The following is a 13,645-nucleotide window of genomic DNA, read 5'->3' as shown; positions in this document are numbered from 1 at the left end:
TAGTTATTACATTAAGCCATACAGCTAAAGCATATGGAAGTATCATTACTGCAAATATTTGTTATGCACTTACAAAACCTAAAACTCATTTTTGTGACTCACACAAGCAGTGTTTCAGTGATTTCAAAGAAAACTCTCCTTAGTTAACCTAGAAGCCTTTATTCTGGTCAGACAGACATTTATTTTTAATTGAGTTTTCCTTGTAATTACATTTAATTCAGTTACAAGTTCTAGTATTTATAACCCCAGGAAGTGTTCATTCAGCCTTCAGTCAAATTTAATGAAAGCAGAAATTACTCAGCATGTTGCAGGTAAGTACTATTTTAAGAAAATACACAAGCTTTTATGGCAGAAAAAACACATTTACTTGCAAGAGCTGTAGTAATAGACCTGTTTTCTCAGCTCCTGTAATAAGTAACCACTCTTCCAATTAAACACACTCTGAGTATTAAAGAGATTAAATAATCAAGCAAAGGTTTCAAAGGAAGAGAGCAAAGTCCAGATGAATATTCAGTGAACTCCAAACTTCACCAATGGAAATGAGATGCAATGCTTTCCCCCCACTGGATCCAAAACTCACTGATGCCAATAGTGACACAACTATCTCCTGGCACATAAAAAAATCACTGAAGAGACTATAAGTAATTCCCAATATGACCCATGTACTGACAGCTCAAAATGCATGAAATCCTTCTTACCCCACCATCCCATCAATATCCACATCACATGAGCATATTGTGACTCTTCCTGAGCCTGTCCCCCGCCTCCATAAACCACTGGCTTTCAGAGATGTTTTGGTCACAGGTCCAGCTTTTATTAACTGTTTAAGCACAATAAACACACACAGTGTTCCTCTGGCACCATACAAACTTAAAGAAACTTATTGTTCTAAATTCTCCCTATTAATCACCTCTGGCAGTCAGACTTGCTTTCCTAATATCTTGATCTAGTATCAGATCTAAGCTGATACCTTGTTACTACATTCCTGTTATGAATGAAGTTCTATATGTCTAATAAATAAGCAACAAAATTGAATCTAGCAACAGTTTTAATTGAACAGCAATTTTATATAAATGAATACAATCAAGTTTATCTATAAAATATAATCAAGCATATAAAAATGTGGTATGATTAAGGTTCATGTAAAGCATAAGCAAAACCAATTGGGGTACAGGGAGGGCTTCTCACTCTGCCTCATGTAGGAAACAAAGGAATCCAAGCTACACTTCTATACTGTATGCTAATACATATCCATCAATAAATTTCCATAAATCTCCTCCTATTTTCAGTTCTTGAACTCTACATCACTCTACTGCATAGCACATGCTCCATTGTTGCTGGGGGGTCTCCTGGCTTGTTGGTGGTCTTTCCAGAGGAAGGCTCATCATCTTCCTCACTGCCCTCTGAATAACCTGGCAAGTTGCACATGCACACTAAGCTTGTGTTATATAAGTAACCATTATATTGCAAATAAGCCTTATTATTTGACAGATAAAACCACAATTTAAGATTCCATACCTGGAATTGTCCCAGCTTTGCTCATCCCAAGGCCGTTTCTGTTTTGGGATCTTGCTTATCACAATACTACATCCTGTATCCTGTTTTTCACATCAGCCAAAAGGGCCCATCTGCTTTGTAACATTCATCACATATACTTTTCCTTCATTATTTTATAACAATTATTTTCTAAAATATTGATATAGTTACAATTTAGTTAGCACAAATCATATCCATTTATCACAATTCCCAACATCCCCCATAAAACCCAGCTGTTCTTCTTTCCTAGTACAATATTTTAAACTGTCAGGTCAGTAACTGGTAAAGATACAAAATGTTATTACCATCAAAAATATTTTTACACACATTCAGTTTGGGACACAGGAGCTATGAGAATTAGAACCTAGACTAAAATGCTCTAGAGGTTCAGTATGCTGCACCAACTCCCATATTATCCCAAAGGTCTTCACTCTTGCATCAATCTCACATTTCTCATTTTTATTTTCATGGCTTTGCATACACCATGTTCCTCTGCTGCAGTCCCTAAATTTCCCTCACTTGTCTACCCTTTAGTCTTATTCAAACCTAGCACTTGCTTCAGCAACATCTCTTAGGTCTGAAGCCCCTTTCTGCTCACTCTTATGAATGAAGTATAATTAATTTTTTTTTCAAACTTCTCTTTGGAAGCCGATAATTTTGCCAAGTCTATCAATAAATCACAATGTGAAAAAAAATTATAAAGCATCTGTTCTTTCAAAGTATTTACTAGCTGCCCACAACCTACACAATTACTGCATTTCCTGTGAGTTTCTTTTACTTTGCAAAGTTTCCTATGCTAATAGCCAGCACAAAACCTTTAATGCTACCCAGGAAAGCTCTTGTGGAACATGTACTAGGGAATTCGAGTTCTATTTTTTCTTCATGCTCACTTCTTGTGCTCCTGAAGTTTTCAGCAGAAACTGCTAGAAAGCACAGCTATGCCAGCTCTGTACTGAACTGCCCAAATCAGGCTCAGGTAAGATAAACATGATTAGAGATTGATGGACAGAACTTTCATGGGTTCCACTTATTTCTCTCTTCCCACAATGCCAGGCTCCATGATATGCCATTCATTCCTGCAGTTTTAATTCAGTATGCTAAAAACTGCTTTAGCATTTGTACTATTTTGAATCTGAAACAATCAAACACTTCATTTGCAAAAGGTCTTTTGCAGTCTCTTTTGGATTGAAATAAAACAGTCCTTCCTGCCAACATAAAAGGCTAATCATAGATACAGGCCAGTGGTTCTAAGCCACAACTATATTTGCAAAAAACCCTTGCCTTTCTTCCCATTCTAATTTCTTAATCATTCAAATAAAGCTGTAAAACTATCTAAGACAAAACAACTATCTCAGTAGAAAAAATCCTATAAAATAGCCACAGTTTTGGATAGAATTTGGATCGCCTCTGATGCAGTATTTCCTGCAAGTGTCAGTATCTTTTCTACTTTAATTTCTCTGATCTGTTGCCTATGCTAATGGCAAATTTTCTTGCTCTTCTCTTTGCTCCTCCAAAGGTAAAACAAGACAGGCTGATTAGAAGGTTGTATCATCCTTAAACCTCATAATGTTCCCCCCTGGACAGTACACTAATCAGTTTAACTATTATTGATTTAACTTTGCTGTTCCACAACAGAGACATTTACAGAACAGTGTAGGTTTTTTCTTATGTCAAGGTACAAAGGAATGTAAAAAAACTTTCATTATCATACCAAAATAAATCTATTCAAATGAGGAAAGCTGCACATCATTCATTTCCAAGAGGTAAGTTCCACACTCAGTTAGCAGGCATCTAACAAAACATCTAGCTCCATTTTTTTAAAAACAAGTCAGCAAAAAAGCACATGAATGTCCTATTCTGCTGGTTCAGCAGAGTCTGCTGGTCTTCCTTCAACTGCTAAAGAAAGTGTGCTGAGTTCAGCCAAGGACCTTAGCTGAGAACAGACTTGCTTTCAAAGTGCAGACCTGCTGCTTTGTGTCAGGGAGAGGGAGAAACAAATATGCAATGGAAGAGTAAGAGCAAAGTCTAGAAAGGATCTGAAGGAAACACAAATGCTTTCAAGAACCTCCCTGACAAATGCTCACGCCACTCAGTGAACGGAATTCTCCACTTAACTTTCGCAGGAAGCAAAAAAAATATTGTGAGGGGAAAGAGGGGGTCATCAGAGACTTCAAAAAATTGGTTACTACTCCCAAGGGAAAAGAAAAATCCATTTCTATCACCACTCCCCAAAGCAGCATCTTCAAAGACTTGTTATATAACTAAGCAGAGGCTATGGGACACTCCCACCTCTCAAAAAAACCCCCAAACATTTAGGACTGCTTCTGCATAACATTATTTGCTATCTTGCTTCTCTTCCTAATTTCAAAGTCACTATAAAAGTTATGGTCAAATTTTCAACAGGGACTACTCATTTTATCAATCTTACTGGTACAGTATTGAGAGACTATGTAAATCTCACAACCATCTGCAAAACTCAGATATTATCCTGCAATTCCCAGGGGACAAACAAAAACCAAACATTTCCCCTTGCCAAATCCAAAAAAAAGCCAAGTTCAAACAGTCCTACATTGCAAGAACACAGCTTGTACTTCCAGCAACTCACAGCTCAGTTTCTGGTAAGGTCTATCATTTCTCAGAAATCCAGTTTCAAAATTCCTTAAAATCTGAACAGTTTAATGGCCTGCAAGACACAAGTTCAGTTCCTCAGAGGTGATGATACCACTTATTCCTTCAACAGCCAGTGAGCTGGAACCACAAACCTGACTGGCTCCTGCCATCTGCTCCCAAGAGATGTGGCTGTTCCCACACAAACACAAATTCCAGCTAAGCCCTGAACGGAGCAGAAGGCACAGCAAAGGACCTCTAAGACACTGCCTCTGAAGCAAACAGCTCAAGAGTCAATGACACAGTCCCCCCTAAAATGGCAAAGTGAAAAAGAGGCATTTTCAAAATAAAAGGAGACCACCATCCAAATATTAGGGCATGAGTTGGAATGCAAACCACACTGATACAGCAACCTTACTGTATTATTCTTATGAAGAATGCAGCAACATACAAAGAGGCTGGATTATTTACAGTAACTTCCTGGAGTTTAATAAAAAGTCCTTGAGTAAAGAGATGCATGAGATACTCCCTTACCAGCTAAAAATGAAGACATGCAATGTTTTGCTAACAGAGATTGTTCAACTGTGATCCTACACAGATGTGACTATTTGTTTGGTATTGCTTCCACACTAGCTAGTGCTTGCCTCCTGAAAAAGCCCCCAATATTACTGTTCTTTCAGATAAGCAACTTTTATGAGATGGCTATTACTTGACTGTAAAAGGAAGAAGAGGCAGCCTATATAAGGAAAACAAACAAGAAACCCCTACAATATACCATTCTCCCCAATTAGCATTTTGAGCCTCTGCCTTGGCAACAGGACTCCAGCTATTTAATGCCATGTTTTGTCAGTAATGTGATAAAGTCCATTTAGATCTCCTGGTGTAGGGTTATTCAAATCTTTGCTTCAAAGAGTGCTTCAAGTACCCTGTCCAAAGTACAGAAATTCCCATTCTAATGCCTATTCCTTACTTTTATCTTTTGCTATTAAGATGCAAGTTTATATCAACAATTAAAAATAGTATAAGGTAACAAAACCATCTTCTTCACATGCATTTTCATACATTTTAACTGATTTTCTAGAGTAGCTACCCCATGTGATGTCAAAGTAGTTGAAGTTCTGTCTGCATATGAAGAGCAAAAAGGCCACACAGCAAGAAGCCAAGGATATGCACACATGTCCAAAGGTGTTAATTTGATTACATGTTAATGCACTTACCTGATTTGATTTCTCTACTGTGCTACTGGGAACCTCTGTGGTATCCTTCACAAAAAAGTTATCTATGATGTGTCTCTCTGCACATTCCTGACCACAAATTGGACAGCGGATAACACCGACTGGGGGGAAAAAAGAAAATCTGATTATGCTTGCACAAACTAAGATATATTAAATAATTTTAAAGACAACTTGCAAAGATAAATATTTTTGAAAGGATGTTATACTACTTTCCTGTCAATAAGGTGCGAGCAAGAAAAAGAAAACTCTCATTTATCACTGAAGTAATGTTTACTTGTTGACATATTCTATCACCCAAGGTCAAACACTTTCCTCCTTCAATGCCATAAGGAATTTGCCTTAATCTAATAAAGAAATAATCATTTTACTATAAAGGGAACATATTCCCATTGACAATTTGTTGTAGAATGGATTAAAGTAAACACTTATTAGTGTGGAATATTAATAAGGGACACTGAGTGGTATTACACACACACACACAAACATGCCAGCAGTGTGACGTGACTGACCTTGATCCATGTCACATGAGAACACAAATGCAGCACATTCAGATTTAATGAGGTGACTCGTAGAGAGGAAGAATTGACCTGTATTAATATCATGACTACATTCACTTAAAGAAAGGGAAAGTAATAAAAACTTAGGAATAAATAAGCAGGGCTCTCTCCCTCCTCCCCTCTGCAAGACACAATGGGGTACAATTCTAAGACAGAAGCATAGTTAGGCTCCAGGTTGAAGAAAGCTGAGAACCAGTAACACAAAGGGTTAAACAATTAGTCTTTTCAACAGAATGGAAATGATAAAGTTCAAAACTTGGGGTTGAGCTGTGAGTAGACTGGGTTGAAATGGAAAATATCTAGATAAACATTTTTAAGCAGAAACTTTTCTAGCTGCAGAAAATAAAAATGTCCTATTAGCACTGAGGTTTGTTTTTAACATCCAAGAAAAATCTGTAAATGCTAGGCACTGATATCTTGCTTGAAGAAAATTACTGTAGTCATTACAACCAAAAAAGGAAGCAATTGAAACTAAGTTAGGCTGAAATAATCACTTAGGACATGGAAGTCACATGCAAAAAGCCTTCAGTAGAACAGTCATGCAAGTGTACACTGACACAGATTCTAGACCTTCAGCTCCCATTTGTGAGGAAACATAGATTTAGGGCCTTAAAAAAGATCTGTTTAACCTGTTTAACTTAATGAATTCAATATCAGTATATAACTCACCACTTGCATATTTAACTAAACCAGCGTGGGCTTAAAGCAGTTTCTGTTTCATTTTTACAATAAAATATAAAAGTACAGAAACTATTAAATATTTCACTTTCTGCAGAAGAATTTAATTCCTTACTCTGATTGCTTCATGCAAGATTTAGGTAACTTTTTCATAAGATTCTTCCAACAGATGCTCAAGATTTAACTGGCAACTCAGTATAAAGCAGTGCTGTAATAAAAGTCCACCCATTTTACTACAGCAATTCTTATTCTGGAAAATCAGCAAGCAGTTTTTCACTTGATATCAAGGCATTTCACTTTCATCTGCACAGCTATGATGTTGAGCCTGATTTTACTCTAAGTGCCATTTTACCAGTCTGCATTTCAATACACATTTGTGCAGTTTCCTTTGATATACAAATTCCATTTTTTGGCTACAACTTTTGTAACATTTTTTATATCATCATCTGCAAGGATAATTGAGAAATTCAGTTTTGCTAAGTCAAGTAGCTAGCAGAACTGCAAGTACTGAATTTCTCCTGTAATTAAGCAAATCAATTTACAGTCAAGAGTGAACACATCTCCTAATACTCAAGCTACACACTTTCCAAAAAAGACTATTTTTTACATTTTTCAACACCACCAATTACAAACCACCCTCTCCCTGTTCATTCTCGATCCTGACAAAGCACAGTGCTCTGGGTTGATACCAAAATAAGCTAGGGAGGAAACTTTCTAACACAATTTAAAGTACTAAAAAAAGCGGGCATTCTTTATTGCAGCACACTGGATGCACAGAGCTTATTTCCTCTACTCTGATGTGTCACTAAACTTTACAAAAAATGTATTTATTCCATTATGATCATTAATATTGATTACACTGTACTTCCTGGCTAATACATCACTTTTTCTATAACTAATTTGCATGCATCTACCTCTTAGTAAGAGTAGTCCTTTTGTGTTCCTACAGGGTCCTGTGAAGGGGTCTCTGGTGATTGTATTCCCTGACAGCCCCCAGAGTTACAGGTGACCTTTCCTTGAATTTCTCTTGAGAATTCAATTTAAGAATTCAACAATTCACTGCTGCCTCTTGTTATGTAGCTACCACAAAAGCCACTGTATTCCTCATTATCTGTTTATCCACTGGTTCCAGCCACATGGAGCATCCTGTGTGCCTACTTATATATTATTCAATCTACTTCTTTAAAACACATTGTTCCCTTACTTGGACAAGTCAGGCATCGTGATGTTCTGTTCCTTTTATCAAGGTCAACACAGGTGTCTTGAGTTGGTCTTTGCATGTGTTTGGGAGATGGGTATAGACACAGAATGAGACTGGCAAACCAATTCAGGCATGGATTTATTTCTCCTGCTCTCCCAAGCTTTACTTTCATCCCCTGCTCTGCCTCACTGCCCAAATGTACTACTGACTACAGTGAGGCAACATGAGAAACAGCACAAGGATGGGAAGAGGACAGCACCACCACTGAAGATTAAACCTGGAGCCACTGAACAAGATCAGCAGCATTAACCAGGGTTTGTAAGTCAGCTTGAGTTTAAAGTATGGAATACAAGGAAGGGGAGGCAAGAAATTAGGAAGCATATCAAGGCAAACCAAATATTTCACATGCCTTTTCACCAACAGAATATTGCCTACTACCTATTCAAGAAATCATTTAGAATTTCTAGTGTGACATGGGAGAGGGGGAAAAAAGGAAAATTTGCCTAAAACTCTCAAAATCTTCATGAATTTTCTTTTCTAGAATTTGTTATGCTGTCTAGCCTTATGTCAGGGGTTTCTTCTGCCACTGTGTGAGGGTAAACTTGCTTTTGGTATCATCCTGAATTGATGACTGCTACACAAATCAGTTTCAACCCAGATTTAGTCAACCTCAGGATGGTGAATTTAACCAAAAAACCTCAAGTACCAGAGTTTCTATTAGTCAAAGTAATTCTATAAGATTCTTATTTCTCTTTAATGGAGCAAACTCAGGAAGGTGAAAACATATGACTTAAGTTGGGAGGAGTTTCATAATCATCATCACTATAATTGTGAGGATGGTGAGTGAGCAGATTCCACATTTTTTTCTGCTCCTTTGTTCCAGGTGTAAGGAGTTAACACAGTTGCCTGTCTCAAACATTGTCACAGCCCCAGGTTGACTTTGCCATGAGATAAGCACAGAATGGAGTGACAGGACAGTGCTATTTCCAGGCCTGGCAGAGGTGAGACCTGGCTAGCTCATTCTGGGTAATGCATCCCAACAAAAATTCCCACTGGGGAAATATGTGTAAAGAAGTAACTGCTGGTATGCAGATCACTTGCAAAAGAAAGATCACCCCAAGTTCTGGAAAAGCTGAAATCTGTGACCACTACCAACCACTGAGGCCACCTGAAAATACCTGAAACTTGGACTGTAAGATAAGCCACCACAGCAGGAACCTGAGATAAGATAAAGGGGGGCTGTTGTCTGAGTGTTACCTGAGATCTAGGGGGAGGTTAACAAAGCTGGGGGAGAAGAATTTGTCACACAACTGCAGAATTTATGGGCCACAAGGAAAGCCAGCTCAGCAACTGTGCTGAAATCAGCCTGGGCTTGGTAAAATGTAATTCCAGCAGGGGGAGATCGACCACCAACTCAAACAAAGAGGAGGAGTACAAGGACTAATTTGCATTAGAAGCACGGGAATCAATTAACCAATAGAATCGTAGCACTGTGTAGCCAATGAGCAGTAATTTGTTTCTTTGCTGATATGTATGAATAGTGAGAAGACCTGGAGAATACCACTAGCAAGAGAAGCCCAGGGTGAAGAAGGATCAAAAAGACACCACTAGATGTATAGGTGGTGATTATCTGATCTCTCTTTCTGCTCTCTTTTCCAGTTCTTTCTACCTTTCTCCCTGACATTTCATGTTAAATAAAATCTGTATTATGGACGTCGGTGTATGATCTTGTTTGACCCCTAATTTGGGCAGAAGCACATCTCAATAGCTGGATCTTAGCATCAGGAGCATTGTTTTTTCAGCTGTAAAAGGAGCTGGATCAAGCCCTTGTGGCTCTTAAGTAGGAGTAAAAGAGAAGACCTCCACCCTTGTGAGCAGCATTCTTACAAAAACCAAGCAGTTGTGGGATGTCACACTGAGATTCTGCTTGAACCAGGCCAGGACATGGCAATGGCTAACTAAAGTAGCAATGCTGGCTCACTTGCTCGTTTCATTTCTATCCTGTGAGAACAAAGATTTGTGCTGCCATGCACTGAGCTGGATTAGGGACTGCAGTATTGATTCAATGGGGCTGTGCCAGGAGAGGAGAGTGTTTCCCCTCACTGTCTCAGGCTCATAACATGTGCGCCTCTTTCAAGGAATGCTAAAGTGCATTTTAGGTATGAAAAATCATGGCCCATTCTTAGGCTTCTTCACAAGTTACATGCTGCATCCACAAGGGCATCTCATGCCATTCAGTGGAATGGATTTATAGGTTATACAGTATTATTTCCAACTCCAAACTCAATTTCCTGGGAGTGCATTCAACACCACTGAAGCATCCCAAGACAATAGGAGGAGACTGCTCTGCTTTGCCCCAATTTTGACTCATTTGCATCTTCACTGTTGCAAACATGTTTCAGAGCCAATTTAATAAAGCCACTGGATGATCATTTGTAGATCCAAGAGGGTATTTTTGTTAGTAGATGCAAAGTGCTTTACTAAAAAAAGAAGGATTTAATAGTTCCCTTTCTTCAGATTAAATCAGTCAAAAAACCCACTAGTTTTCTGAAAGAGAGCTCTCTTTATTAAATAGAGTGCTCAGAAGCAACTGGCAATTTTACCTGCAACGACATAGTCATTACAGAATAAATAATTAGGGTTTTGTACAGCAATCTTTCCCAGTTTTACCGATGTTTTGGTTGAAATTCTAACCATACAGATTTCAGAACAAAAAAACATTATCAGCAAGTTACACATCCAGTTAAAATGTTTAAAACATGGACATGCTAATTAAAACTAATAAAAGGTATGTCAGAGATTGAAGGCAGCACCAGCTATAAGATTTTTTACACAACTACACAGAAAATTAGAGTGTTTTTACTGTGAGCTACACATTCTTTTCTCCTCTTGCTCTTTCTATAGATACCATTAATACTTGCAAGCCTTTTCATTAAAATGCATGGGTTTGAGGATAAGCAGGTTATATTTACACAGGTCATGTTTCCCAGTTAAGAACAAACACTTAGAAAACTTAATTTGAGAGGCAGTATCTTGTAAAATAATGTGTGAATCAATTTTTAAAATAATTACTGCTTTCCTCTTGCTTCTCATTAAGCCACTACTGGTGCTGCAAAATTGGCAACTTCTTCAAACCAGTTTGTTCCAGAAAAAGCTGCTTCCATCTAGTTGTGACAGCCTGCTGCTGCTAGTAGAGGGGAGATAGGTTAAACCAATAAGCAGGCACATCTCAAGGGAAAATTGGCACCTACTGCCAAGATATAAACATTCCAACCCACCACCAATCTAGCAAAAAGTTTATTAAAATTAAAATTAATTAATTGTTAATTTAAATTAATTTAAATCCTTTAAAATGCAAATAAAGGAAAACCAGACAAAGACTATTAGCTGTAATCCCCCCTCTGGAAGAGTGTTACAGGCCAGTTTTTATGCTGCAGTACATTGACTTTCTTGGAAAGCACTGCAGAGCTGAATTAAAATATTTCAGCTGCTCTGTGAAATGGTTCATTGTTTTTGCTATACATGCCCAATCTTCAAGCATTTTAGATAGCATGTATTAGACTTCAAAAATTGTAAATTTTGCAAGGATTGACTCTCCAGCTACTTCTGAATACCTTAAGAAATTCTGGTGGCAGAGTTTACATTCACATACAGAGCTGTCCAATGCATTTTCTTCAACAACACAATTATAAGAAGTGTCACAGAAGTGTCACAGTGCTAACAAAAGGAAACATTGTTATTGTGGGATGGACAATGTTTAAGTACAAGACGATGAACAAAAAGTCTCCCTGTCTTGCAATGAACGTGCTTAAACGATGATGCAGAATCTGCCAACAAGCCAATTGTCACTGCTGACTGTGATGAGCATTTCTTTCATCAAAATTAGAATACATTCTTTCCAGTCCTGAAATTGTCAAGTATTTCCAAATGATATGTGATGAATTCAGACATATAACATGCAAGGATGTTTAAGATTCTGTGATACTCTTGCATTATTTTCTCTGATTAGCCAAGTATTTCATTTTAAAAGTGGGCTTAATGCTGTTTAGATTTATACATTCTACTGAAATATCATTTTGCAGATACTCTTGGATCTTGCCAACAGTGCTCAAGTCCATTGTATCCATGTGTTTCTGGAACAAGGAAATTAGTACCTTTCTCCGTAAATAGCAGCATGTTAACATGTTATAATTGATAATAAAAAAAAAAAAAGATGACTGGGATAAAAAAAATTTGCTGTCAGAATCCCTGGTATGAAGATGGACCCTGCCTTACAGCACAATACTAATAATAATTTCTTTGGAGCACTACATTTCATACTCTGCTCTTCATCTTTCTGAGTTCTCATCTACCACCAGCTGTTAGTTCAGCAGGGGCAGTACAGTGCATTTATTCCCAGAAATCCCAGCTATAAAAATAGCAGGTTAGCAGAATGTAATTTGGACAGCAAGGGCCAGTCCCAGCCCAAAGAACCAAGCCCTTCTCAGGCACTGGAAGAGTTAGTTCTTTTTAATTCTTTGTTGAGAGGATGAAAACTACACTCCAACATGTGACACTCTTGAGTGTTTTGCCCACTTCTTCTGTTTAGCCCCAGCTACCTTAATGTTCCCATCAACACTGAGCAGATGTGAGGGTAAAAAAAGCCTCAAAAATAACTTTTAAGAATCGGGATCATATGAAGGGAACCGAATTTGAAGCAGTAGTGGGAACAACAGTGGGTAACAGGCTTTACTCAGAGTATTTCACTATAAATGTCATCCAAACAGGAGTGACAATCCAACTCAAGGCCTTTGACTAGCTCATGCTACTCCCTCTCTTTTTCAACTGCTCAGATGCATCCTTGCAACCTGTTCCTCACCAGCCTGCTTCCATTCTCAATATGCTCACCACTCAGAAACTGGAAACTACCTAAGAGACTTGGCAAGCTTCCCTCTTGGCCCTCACTTTGCCAGCCACCAGCCTCAGGGGAGCAATTCAGGTGCCTAAACAGACATACCTCATTTGAAGGTAATATCCTGCCTGGCTTCCAGCTATATTCCAGAAGGAAATAGGGCTCCTGTGGATTGTGCAGTACATTTACCTGCCCTTTTAAAATATTACAGGCATCCCAAAAATTCAGCAAGGCAGAAGATATTTTAGTTCAGACAGATGAATTTCAACTTACCTGCCTTCAACTTATTCTATGCCATGTATTTTTGATACTGTGATCTTAAATTCCTGCTGGAGAACACAACTGAGGCACACAGATCTTTGCACCCTAACAAACTGCAGTCTGTAGCTCCAAAGGAAAACTTGCTTTAAAATCTTGAAGTGCCCATATTCAGATCCATCAACCTGTTAATTGCAGCGTTCGTGGCATCTGTCCATATTCTGCTACATGGATATTTATTTTGAGGTTCTCCTCAAGGACAGAGTTCAGAAATCATCAAGACCTCTGTTATGTTTCCTTCAAACTATCTCAAAATACAGATTACAGCGATGCAAAATGTAATGGAACATTCCATCAACTTTATCCGTAAAGTATTTGTGCAGGGAATGGATGTTTAAAATAACATGGAAATTATATGTTGGTTTAAAATAATAGGCTCTGCCTTTATTTGGGTTATTTTGTTTGGTGAGAGGGTAGAGAGAAAAAAAGGGCTGATTGTTACTAAGAAGAGATTTTTTATTAATTAATGTCTCTTCAATATATTCTTCAACAACAGTACAGTAATAGCACATTTACCATCCAAGTACACTGGCCAACACTTAGATACCCAACAGCAAAAAAGAGGAATTTATGTATTTATCAATAAATTCAGAGTATTTTTAAAGGTAGATTTTGAATCAGT

General features: G+C 37.9%; 1 protein-coding gene across 1 annotated transcript in view; it reads right to left on the bottom strand.

Annotated features, from left to right (window-relative positions):
• TRIM24 (tripartite motif containing 24) overlaps positions 1 to 13,645 on the bottom strand; it is a 54,093-nt gene that overhangs the window by 27,872 nt on the left and 12,576 nt on the right. The window contains exon 2 of the mRNA XM_064700941.1: positions 5,361 to 5,479. Within this exon, the coding sequence (XP_064557011.1) occupies positions 5,361 to 5,479 (119 nt within the window). The remainder of the gene's footprint in view (positions 1 to 5,360; positions 5,480 to 13,645) is intronic.

The sequence above is a fragment of the Zonotrichia leucophrys genome, chromosome 1A, assembly GCF_028769735.1.
Source record: "Zonotrichia leucophrys gambelii isolate GWCS_2022_RI chromosome 1A, RI_Zleu_2.0, whole genome shotgun sequence".
Taxonomy (NCBI): Eukaryota; Metazoa; Chordata; class Aves; order Passeriformes; family Passerellidae; genus Zonotrichia; species Zonotrichia leucophrys.
This window is presented reverse-complemented; position numbering and strand designations above follow the sequence as displayed.